The sequence below is a fragment of the Phytophthora sojae genome (assembly GCF_000149755.1).
Source record: "Phytophthora sojae unplaced genomic scaffold PHYSOscaffold_14, whole genome shotgun sequence".
In the NCBI taxonomy this organism is placed as follows: Eukaryota; Oomycota; class Peronosporomycetes; order Peronosporales; family Peronosporaceae; genus Phytophthora; species Phytophthora sojae.
The window spans coordinates 956,772-967,925 of NW_009258128.1; the positions used below are offsets into that span (position 1 = coordinate 956,772).

At 54.2% G+C, this 11,154-nt stretch overlaps 5 protein-coding genes across 5 annotated transcripts; 2 read left to right on the forward strand and 3 right to left on the reverse strand.

The window, feature by feature from the left end:
• Nucleotides 1–6: 6 nt before the first annotated feature.
• On the reverse strand, nt 7–1,082 carry PHYSODRAFT_249237 (hypothetical protein; the record flags this gene model as incomplete). Its single annotated transcript, XM_009539978.1, has 3 exons — nt 7–177; nt 266–500; nt 577–1,082. The coding sequence occupies 3 exons, from the start codon at nt 1,080–1,082 to the stop codon at nt 7–9; spliced, it is 912 nt and encodes a 303-aa protein (XP_009538273.1).
• Nucleotides 1,083–1,501: 419 nt separating this feature from the next.
• On the reverse strand, nt 1,502–4,075 carry PHYSODRAFT_249236 (putative endo-1,3-beta-glucanase; the record flags this gene model as incomplete). The annotated part of the gene is made up of 4 exons (XM_009539979.1): nt 1,502–1,696; nt 1,738–2,648; nt 2,684–2,991; nt 3,012–4,075. 4 exons carry the CDS (start codon nt 4,073–4,075, stop codon nt 1,502–1,504), a joined length of 2,478 nt encoding a protein of 825 aa, XP_009538274.1.
• Nucleotides 4,076–4,861: 786 nt separating this feature from the next.
• On the forward strand, nt 4,862–5,275 carry PHYSODRAFT_391016 (hypothetical protein; the record flags this gene model as incomplete). Its single annotated transcript, XM_009539980.1, has 2 exons — nt 4,862–5,112; nt 5,155–5,275. Coding segments are annotated over 2 exons (372 nt in total), but the record flags the coding sequence as incomplete, so codon positions are not given.
• Nucleotides 5,276–6,290: 1,015 nt separating this feature from the next.
• On the reverse strand, nt 6,291–6,868 carry PHYSODRAFT_341638 (hypothetical protein; the record flags this gene model as incomplete). Its single annotated transcript, XM_009539981.1, has 3 exons — nt 6,291–6,521; nt 6,599–6,725; nt 6,780–6,868. The coding sequence occupies 3 exons, from the start codon at nt 6,866–6,868 to the stop codon at nt 6,291–6,293; spliced, it is 447 nt and encodes a 148-aa protein (XP_009538276.1).
• Nucleotides 6,869–7,867: 999 nt separating this feature from the next.
• PHYSODRAFT_307326 (hypothetical protein) lies at nt 7,868–8,632 on the forward strand (the record flags this gene model as incomplete). The annotated part of the gene is made up of 2 exons (XM_009539982.1): nt 7,868–8,209; nt 8,516–8,632. The coding sequence occupies 2 exons, from the start codon at nt 7,868–7,870 to the stop codon at nt 8,630–8,632; spliced, it is 459 nt and encodes a 152-aa protein (XP_009538277.1).
• Nucleotides 8,633–11,154: the final 2,522 nt, after the last annotated feature.

Sequence of the window (11,154 nt, forward strand, 5' to 3'; positions counted from 1 at the left end):
CGCACTTCACGCAGCTAGGGTGACGTCGTTGGGACGCACCATGAGGCCGTGGCTGGGCGAGCACTCGAAGTAGCGCACCCCCTTGATAGAGCCGTCGTTCTTCCCGATCGGAGAGCTCAGCTCCACGCCCACAAACTCGCCCTTTGCGTAGTGAACATGGCCCTTGAACTTGACCACCTGCAACCAGTGCACGCAAATAAATAAATAAATAAATAAAAAACATTTAGTGTTGTTTGATCCATGAAAAAAAAAACTGTGTACGTACCCCCGCGTGCTTGCCGTTAATGCAGACCTTGCTCCCGATCGTCGGAGCGGGCTTCGGGCTCTTCTTGGCGCGGTTCTTCTTCGTCGTGGGGCTCGCTTTCGCCGAGCTGGGCTTCATCTCCTCGTCAGGTTGGGCAGCCTTCTTCTTCTTCTTCGGCTTCTTGTCCTCCCTCGGGCTCCGCACGCCGAAGCCCATCCCCGAGCGTCCGAAGAAGGCTTCGAACTCGTCCTCCGACCTGCAACAGAGAAGAACCGCATTGAGCCCCAACAAGCAACCCAAAGAACGTAACTCAAAGCCCCTCCTCTCCTTACAGGTCGTCGTCGAACATCATGCCGCGGGCGAACATGTCCATGAGCTCCTGCTCCATGTAGGACGGGAAGCCCTGGCCGCGGCCGCCTCTGCGTCCAATGTTGACGCGCACGCCTCCCCCTTTCTTGGCCATCCTGCGTCGCTCGCGGCGATTGGCCGGCGGCGGCGGGGGCGCTCCGAAGAGCACGTCGAACATGAAGAGCATCTCCTCCATGGTCGGCATCCCGCCCAAGTCGAACGCCTCATCGTCCTCGTCCTCGTCCTCGTCTTCGCTGCCGAACAGGCCCTCGAACCCGTCGTGGGCCCGTGACCCGCCGCGCTTCAGGTGGTCGTCCACGCGCTTGTAGGCGGCCGAGAGCTGCTGGAACTGGGCGGTGGCCGCCGGGTCCGAGTTCTTGTCCGGGTGGAACTGCAGCGCCATCTTGCGGTACGCCTTCTTGACCTCCTCGGCCGACGCGTCGCGGGTCACCCCCAGCGTGGAGTAGGCCTCCTGGATCGACAGCGTCATGGCGCTCAACCTCAACGGGATGCAGCAGCGGCTAAAAGTTTGCACTTCAAGGTTTGCGACGCTTCGACACGGAGAATTTGCACTAAAGCGAGACCCTCTACTTTAGTGGCATGTGCAGATGATACTAATATATTCTATTCATTTTTCCCCAGAAAAATGAATACCATATTTTACGTGAAGATGCTGAGACGATACAAAAGGAAGGCGGAAGGTAGGTATTAATATTAATATAATAATACCAGAGATAGAATACTACTAGGGGGCTGCAATTGATTCGAGCTATTGCGAGGGGCGATGCTATGCTATCGCGATTGAGGACGCAATGGTTGTTGTTGCAGTGCATCAATTACAGAAGTGCTATTAATGGTAATGGTGACGAACAAATAGGCAACATAATATAATCAGCTACAGCTCTACATCTACGCGGGTGTCGGCTTTTTGGCGCTGTGACTTCGGGCCGCGGCGTTGTAGAGCGCCCACGACCGGGTGAGGCCGTCGTCCATGGTGGCCTGTTTCAGCTTGGGCAGTGCGTCCGCCTGGTCGACGGCGGCCTCGTTCACCAGTAGCAGGGACAGCCAGGCGTTGGTCGTGTTGGCCTGCGTGACGATGGCCTCCTTGGACAGGATGTCGTCCCATTCCTGCTGGATGAACTCACGAGCGCGTTGATGGGCGACACGGGGATCATCTGGATGCCGTGGATCGCGTACCTCTCGGCGCTGAACCACGTCGCGTACGCCGCCTTGTTGTCGAAGAAGATGCCCGTCACGTGGTTGGGCACGAACTCCTTGGGGTGGATGGTGTTGTCCGACGTCATGAGGAAGTAGGTGCGGATGGCGCGCGCGTTGAGCCGCAGCATGAGGCTGCCCAGGTCCTCGACGGCCTTGTTCTTGGACACCTGGCCCCAGAGCTTCATGCCGTAGTAGAAGTTGACGTCTTCGGACGTGCTCTCCTCGTCCTTGCCGTCGGCCATGGGGGTGACGCCGTGTGAGTACGAGTGGCCGAAGTAGAAGGAGAAGTACCGGAACTTTGGAAAGAAGGCGTCCTCTGCGCTCGGGTTGGCGACGTCGCGCAGCATCATCCAGATCATGGCATCCAGCTCCTTCATGCGCTTCCACTTGGGGTCGAGACTCTTGAGCATGGCCGAGGCCGTGACCCAGTAGCCGTAGTGGTAGTGGTGGTCGTTGTACACAGTGTTGCCGAAGTCCGCGTCGACGTTATTGAGCGTGAAGCCCAGGCTGCTGACGAGGCCGCTGTAGGAGGTATCGTAGTTGAGCGGTGGGGCGAGCGTGTTGTCCAGGAACGGCTCCAACAGCGTCTGCAGCTTCGACAGACAAGTCTGGAGCAGCTTCTTGTCCTTGCCCACGACCGCTTCGTCGCCGGCCAGGAGACACAGCGACGCGTACTTCTGGTACTGCTTGCCGTTGAAGTACCAGCTTGTTTTGTTCAAGGACCACTCATCCGCGATATCGGCCTCCAGAGTCTTTAGTAGACCCAACTTCGAGACCTTCTTCGCGGACGGCTTGGCCGTGGGGTAAAAGTCCACCTCCAGGTCGTCTTCAGCGTCCACTCCCCGGTGGTTGTCACCTGAGCAACCATCTTACCTCGTGTAGCGGAATTGAGGACGATAGCTTTCGGGTCCTTCTCCGTGATGGCGCCCTTCAGAGCAGGCAAGTGGTGAGGCAGCGCGAAGTGCAGCAGGCCGTGCGTCTTACAGCTCTTGCCGACCGTCTCCCACTGCAGCGAGTACTCGGTTCGAGACGCCACGGAGACATTGCCGCCGCGAACGTGGCACGTTCGGTACTTGTCGTACACGTCGGTGGCTTCACTCGACGGCAGAATCGCCACACGAACAGTGCCAGTGAAGGGTTTGCTGGAGACCAGAGCCTTCCTCGACTCGTCGATGGCGAAGCTGCCGTATAGACGACCCACGTCTGGTTGCCACCAAGATCGATGATGTACTTGCCCGGGACGGACTTGTCCACGATCTTCATGGTGTACTCGGATTCAATACTGGCCGTGAGACTGTCGTACGTCGCGGTGATGAAGGCCATGCCATGCACTAGAGCGGAATCGATGCACTGCTGCTCGTTCTCGAGGCACGCGCGCACCTCGATTCCGAAGTCGCTGAACGAGTAGACCTCGTAGATGGGGTTGGCCTCTCCGGCGAACTCCGTGGCCGAGAGCGTGATGTCGTTGACGAAGTCGTGCAAGTAAAACTCAGCCACGCCGTCGGTCAAGGCGGACAACTGGCGGTAGTTGTACGAGTAGCACGCCTGGATGCCGTACGGAGCCTCTTTCGGCAGCTTGACCGCGTACGGGTTGGACCAACCGGGGTTGGCCTTCGTGTTGAGCCCCTCGACCGTGGTGTGGATGAGGTTCCCCCACCACTTGTTCGTCGGGAGGGGCTTTCCGAGCAGACCTTTGGCGACGTTGATAATAGGCGCCATTTCTCCTAGGACATTACGGGGAAACAGAGTCTCGGGTGGCTCCTCGGTCGAGAACGGTGCGAGTAGGCCTCCTTTGCCGGACGTTGGGGTCGTGTCTGCTGACCCAGTAGAAGACGTCGTAGGAGGCGCGGCCGAACCGGGTCCAGACCCAGAAGCGGACAAACTAGCAGCGTCAGAGCCGGATGCCGACAGACTGGAGTCGGATGAAGTGGAGGAGCTAGCGTCCGATCCAGACGTGGACAAACTAGCATCCGAGCCCGAAGCAGAGAAGCTAGCACCGGAGCCTGAGATCGATGTGCTTGAGCCAGAACCTGAGGCCGAGAAGCTTGAGCCAGAACCTGAGGCCGAGAAGCTTGAGCCAGACCCTGAAGTCGAGAAGCTGGTAGAAGCTGAAAAACTCCCAGCAGAGCCCGACGAAGAGTGCGAGAGTGAAGCACCAAACGCTCGTCCTTCCTCTTGTTTCGGAGCGTACACGGTACCTTCGCGGAGGATATCATCGTCGTCGAGCAGGGAGAGGTCGAACGCGGCCGCCGAGGCAATGGCCATGGAGATGGTCACAGCGACGTGCATCCATCGTGTCAACTTCATCTGATGAATCAAACTCGGGTAACTAGCTTGTGGTGTCGTGACCTCTCGCTGCACAACTTCGAAGTTGTGCAGCGAGAGGTTTGTCTGCTGCTGTGGTGGACGACTCACAAGGTACCTCAAGCGGACAGATCCAAACAGCGATCCCATCGACGGGGAATTTTTTGTTTACAAGTTGTTGCGCTACCGACAAATTCAACGCAGGAGCGGCTTTGGGCTCACCCTCAGCTCTTGTGTCGAATCCTGCAGCTCAGCTCTCGCACCCGATGCGTAGCAGCTGGAACCAAGGAGAGGGCTATCAAAGAGTTAAGACATTAAGACAGCGCTCAGCACTTTCGCTGTGGGTTTGGCAATGGGCAGTTCACGTAGCATTCCAGTGTTGAAGTTTTGGAACAAAGAACCGAAAATGCTACTGTATAGAGTTGAGGGCCGATCTCGGCTAAACTCGCAAATCCTAGCAAGAAGAAGCTTTGCGTTATGATTGCGCCGAGTGTCGAGATTAGAGCGCTTAAGCAGTTCAGAACGAAACGAAAATCTGATAAAAATCTGAGAAAATCTGATATTTTTTCGTCCTCTCGATTGCGTCTCGTTGTCTGAGGACGACAACTTTCGTAAGAGCTTGTTGTGACGAAACGGAATCAGAGGCGGAGCCAGTGTGAAATCTATAGTCTAGCCATAACGATGGACTCCAACAGCGACAGCGACAGCGACGATGATGTACTCGCTTACCGCCAGGCGGCGAAGGAGATGCTGGACACATCACGCGTGAAGAGAATACATGGAGACTGGGAGGCGGCATCCAGGCTGCGCCACAGCGCGTTGCTATTGCTATCGGAGGCTTCGCCACGATACTCTATACCCCGTGTCCGATTCGACATCAACAACGTCACGGACGACACCTGCCTGCTGTTCTACCGCTTCACCCAACGCCATCTACGCCGTTTACAAGCTTCATTTCAGCTGCCGGACGTCATTCGCACGGGCGCGAGCTCTCGTACGTGTTGTAGCGGTCTCGAAGGACTCTGCATCACCCTACACAGACTTTGCTACCCAACGCGATGGATGGAGATGTCAGGTATTTACGGCCGGTGGCCCAGCGCTCTAAGTAGTATTTTCTACTTTGTGATCGATTTTATTAGCGAGAGATGCAGCAGGTTGCTCAAGGGGAATTTAGATTATGTGAGCTCTAGATTGCATGAGTTTAGCCAAGCTATCTACGACCAAGGCGCTGAGTTGGACCGTATTTGGGGGTTCGTGGACGGAACCGTTAGGGGCATTTGCAGGCCAGGAGGGGCTCGGGAGCAGCAAAGTGTGTACAGTGGTCACAAACGCAAGCATGCGCTCAAGTTCCAGACCGTCGTTACTCCAGACGGCATGATCTTCCACCTACACGGGCCGGCTGAAGGCCGAAGACACGACATCCTACTGCTGCGAGAGTCCGGACTGGAGGACGCGACGGGAGATTTCAAGGCTACTTTGTCTACGGGGACCAAGCGTACGACCGTACCGATGTGTTTGTATCTCCTTTTAAAGGATCAAGTTTAACACCCGCTCAAGCTGCAATAAACGCCTCCATGTCGAAGGTCAGGACGTCCGTGGAATGGCCGTACGGTCAGGTTGTCAACTACTGGGCTGGTGTCGACTACAAGAGAAAAATGTGTTTGGGAGAAGTTCCTGTAGCAAAGCTGTACAAAACGGCAGTGGTTCTGACCAATTGTATCACTATTCTTCGTGGAAGGAACAATAACAGCAGATATTTTGGCGTGGAGCCTCCGTCGCTAGAAAGCTACTTCTCCGTTTAACATCACAATATACATGCATTTTAGATTCACTTGTTACTAATAGCTGAAGCTAATGGTTTTAAAATGGACTCGGTCTGAGCAGCTTGCTGCTGGATCTGCTCGCGTAGCAGCTCTTGCTGACGTTTTTGCTGCTCGAGTTCTTCTCGACGATGTTGCAGCTCTACTCGGTGAAGTTCGACCTTTTCCGCTTCCAGTTTCCTACGCTCGATAGCTTCTTCAAGCTCCTGGTCAAGCAACGTGGAGAGACGACGGCGCTTAGGATGGCCCGAATCTTTGGTTCCAGCGGCCAGCCTCTCGGAAACCCTGTTCATACAATTACATAAAAGCATTCAAAATTAGACGAAATACATTGCAGTCAACACAACATTACGAGGCTACCTTTTTTCTGCTGCCTGCATGAGGAGTTGACCTGCAGTCTCCAGCTCCTGCGTTTTAGAGGTCGATTTTGCCTTATTTTCCTGCTGTTCAGCCACGGCTGCGTTCTTGAGCTGCTGAAGTTGCTCAAGGATGTCATCGTTCTCTGTGTGCACCTCGCTGGTGCCGCTAGCGGCTTCGTTTCGCGCCTTCCGCACTGCATACTTCCGTAGGAAAGATTGGTGCGGTCCCTGCACGCTCGAAAGCTAAAATCTTCTGACAGAGTAGCGTTTAGTCGGTTAGCCACTCCCTTCCACACACCTGTTACTGTTTTACGGTCAGCAGCAAATGGAGGCGTGGCGAGGACTTCAGCTAACAGAGCCTTGTCGCTGGTGGCGTTGAAGCGGGAGCGCTGCTCCGGCTCGTCAACTTCCTCAAAGCTCTTTTCCTCGGAGCTATCCTCAACATCGTCGGGCGCAGCAGCTTGTTGCTGCGACTCAGGGCCTTACACTGGTGACAGGGGAGGGTCGTCTTGGCCAAGCTGAAGCGACGCAGTGGAGCCCAAGGTGAGTATCTCGCCGGAGCTGTCGCTCTCCATTGTCTCTGGTATGGCTGGCAAGGAGGGAGTTCTGTAGTGATTTGATTCGTTGCGTTGTGATTAGCTTAAGCGCCCTTTTGGATATTCGGTACGAAATATTGGGACGAAGTTTTTTTTCGTCCTGAAAGACGTTTTGGTCCTGTAGCTTAAGCGCTCTATTGCCACATTGCACTCGACTGAAAACAAAAATTTGCCATGTGGGGCTGCCTGTATCAGCGCGTCTGCGTACATGTACTGTAATTCATGACGAAGATTTGCCATTACTGTAAGTGAAACAAACCTACGGCAAGTAATAGGAGTCCTCGAGCAAGCGCGAGCTATCATAATAGCATCCGTACGAACACAACGAGAGGATGGGTGTTTGGGGCAGTGTACCATATCTTCGCCCTCACTCAACGTGATAGGTAATTTCTTGTTGCCTTGCAACTGCTTGTTGTTCGCTCAGCTAACATTGCGTGTTCGTTTGAAATGTTACCTCAAGCGAGATTTGTACAACAGCGCAGATGGCAGCCCGCCAGGTTCTGCAAGCGCACATGGCTGTGCAAATATTTGAAAGGGCGTAGCGCCACGGAAGATCCTATCCGGGAACTGCTACGACAACACCTCTACCTGCCTTCCTAAGGTCGTAATGTTTATAGCGATCAATGCTTACTTTGAATCTGTGTATTTGCACAACTAAAACTTCCCCGTTCAAGTTACCTACCGTGCAGCCAAAGTTTGACAGTCTCGGCTGGAAAGCTTCGGACAATGTCTTTATCTTTATTTAATTATTATCATTTAACAATGCATCATAGTTACATTGAGCTTTTCAAAAACAATCTTTGATTTACTAAAAAATATTATTAATATCTCCTTTTCTAAATGATTACCATTTCAACTGGTTCGAGTCCATTCCTCGTCAAAGGTGTGGAACCGACAAGCGCCACTTAGAAAAGTACATTTTGCTTCTGGTTGCATTAAAGTTTTAATAAATAAGTTAGACAATCTATTTAGGATGAAATGCCAAACAGATTCACTTGGCACTATATGACGTTTCTTAGATATTTTTACGAGCGTCCAGGCCAACGAACATTCGTCGTAGGCGCAGACTTGGCGTTCATGATTCCAGCAAATACGCCACGCGCGTTCACTACTCAGCATTTGAATGCAACAGAGAAGCCTCGCGAGTGGAATTTATCGTCGCTGTCTTATCAAGCTGGCAACCCCGAAATGAACGCGGCGATGCTTACCAGCCACCGAATCAAGACCACCCCGACTGACAGACTCGAAATCAGCGTGGTCCAGCAACTTTTCGTGGAGTTAATCGAAGACCAAGAAGGAATGCGCTGGTGCTCGGATGTGGTAAGTGTGGTTTGGTGGGGATCGGCTGTCTTTCAGCGGCAGGAAGCTTCAAAATCCTCCCATTTGCATCACTCCCCCGACTAAAACTTACTTTGACGGCATTTTGGACTGTTGGGTGCGTTTTCGGAGCTGAGCAAGCTGCGCTCGCGACAGCTTGGTTTGTAATCTACCCGGCCATAGTCAACTTCGTGCTCATCTACTATGTAGACTCCTTAATCTGCTCGCCAAAGCGCTACGACGCCGCATGTCGGATGTGCGGTTCATGCCTACGACAGTTGTCTGTGCTTATTGCACTTTTACCGAGAGGAATGGATCGCGTCAGGTTGTGTAACGGGTACTGACGGTAGTATCGGGGCCGTGGTTTTATCTGAAGAGGTCAAGAACCTGCGGTTGAGTGACTACTTCACTTCAGACTTGGCCTGACGGATGAACGGCCGGGTTCCGCGCTAATATTTGGCGAGAAGTTGGCCATCTTAGGTATCAACTTGCCCCCCCCTGCTGCTGGCGCGATCGTTGCCAGTTAGAATTCGTGACGAAACACTACATTTGCGCGGTGTGGAGAAGACGCTTGCGTTGCGCGTGGTGGTCGCGGTCATGGACAAGAAAGTCAACCTACCTCTGCAAATTTCACAGCTATCGTCAAATTTGCTGCTAGTGAGAGACAAGAGAGTGGCAGCAATGGTAGCGGCCGTAATATCAGCATCAAAATTACACCTGGCACGAACGCTATAGCGCCAATTCTACCTAAACATCAACACGGAAGCGGCGCTAAAGATCCTCACGAGATCGTGCTCACGAATTGATTCGACTCGGGTATCTCGTCTACGGAGACAAGTATTTGATTAATTTCGAATCCTATCTGCGATGGCTCCGTTCAGAGCCTTCTGCCACTTCTGGAACCATCGCGTGGATGGCCCCGAGGAGACTTGGGCCGACGTGAGTGGAGACTCGACAGCTTCCAGCCGCAGCAGGGGCCGCACGGGCGACGCGGAATTTACTGGTTGACGAGCACTCGAGTCAACAGAGCCAGAAATCTGGCGTCTTGACAATCCGCGATTGCAATGAATTCGGTGGTGGCGAGTGTCCGCTTGCAGCGTGCAGTGCTGATTAGTATGAGGATATTGGTCGAAATCCTTATCCTGTTCAATACAGGATATAGAAATTCTATTTTTTCAAATGTCTATTGAGTTGAAAAGAAGAAGAATGAAGATGATTAACTGGGAGGTGGACTTGTAGACTGAGGAGGCGAGACGAGATCGTATCTAATGCTGACCAATCCATACATGTGTAGCTGCGAGTTGAGCACCTGCTACTAAGGTTAGACTCTATTCGCGTAATGGTAGTAACAATGCTAGACGATAAAACACTATCGACGATAGTTCTATGATACGAAGCCCCCGTAAGAATTAACCTCGCACGGGAGGTTTCCGCCAGACACAAACGCACCACGAAAGGTTGTTTACACGGCTGGAAGGAGGATACACCACATGCCTCAGAACTTGACGGTCGAAATCGCTAAACAATCGCCACCTGTAAATTCGTGGGTGCAACGCGTCGGCAAGAGATTCGATCTGCCCGCCAAGTTGGGTTGGTTGTATCAGAGGTTTGTCATCCGAGTGCTCAAATATGCTGAAGCTCCGACAGCAGGGGAGTCGTCTCTGCCCGCACTTACATACTTGTTAGTTTTTGCATCAAAGATATTTTGCAGATGGCATCATAAGACTGCCGCGGGAAACACTCGCGCGCCAATGAGACCAAAGATACCAGGACGAATGCTCTCCGTCCCTCCTTCTGACAGCGGGGTGCGGGTAGACCCAGTCGACCTCGACCTACACGGCTTGAGAGTTAACCGCGCGCTCGACAGCTCTTTGAAATCCTCACTCCCGGATTCCCCTCGGCCGACCGAGGACCCACCCGCCCCGTTCGGCTCACCACCCAGCCGAACGACCCACCCGCCGCGACACCTCTCTCTACCTGTCAACCAGTTCGTCTCCTTTGCCTCGATCATCCCGACGGAGTCAACGTCCAAGATGAGTCTGCTGCAACCAGAGGCGAACGATGCTGGCGAAGAGGTCCCCGGCGTGTACCGCTCGCTCAACTTCCGCAGTCTGCAGGACCCGTACTCGAACCGCGGCGGTGACACCATGGTCAGTCGGTACAGTACGCTGCGGGCTGACAACCTCGAGACGATGCTCAACGGCGGCCTCGAGCGCTTCTACAAGAAGTACAACCACCTGTCGCGCAAGATCAACCTGCAGCTGCCGACGCCCGAGGTGCGCTTCGAGAACCTGTCCTTCTCGGTGCAGGTTCCGGCTGAAGCTGGCGCTTACGGCACAGTGGGGTCGCACCTGGCCTCCATCTTCACGCCGTGGCAGAAGGTGCCCATGACCACCAAGCACGCGCTGCACCCGATGAGCGGCATCATCAAGCCTGGCTCCATGACGCTGATCCTGGCCAACCCTGGCGCCGGCAAGTCGACGTTCCTGAAGGCTTTGGCCGGCAAGCTGCAGGACAACAAGCAGACGGAGATCAGCGGCCAGATCCTGTACTCGGGTCTTCGTGGCGAGGAGATTGATCTCATCAAGCTCGTGGGTCTGGTCGACCAAACGGACAACCACATCCCGACGCTGACGGTGCGCGAGACGTTCAAGTTCGCCGACCTGTGCGTCAACGGCCGGCCGGAGGACCAACCGGAGGAGATGAGAGAGATCGCTGCGCTGCGCACGGAGCTGTTCCTACAGATTTTGGGTCTGGAGAGCTGCGCCGATACGGTGGTGGGCAACGCGCTGCTGCGAGGTGTGAGTGGTGGCGAACGCAAGCGCGTGACTGTGGGTGAGGTGCTGGTCGGTGGCCAGAGCCTGTTCCTGTGTGACGAGATCTCTACGGGCCTGGACAGCGCTGCTACGTTCGACATCATCAAGGCGCTTCGTACCTGGTGCAAGACG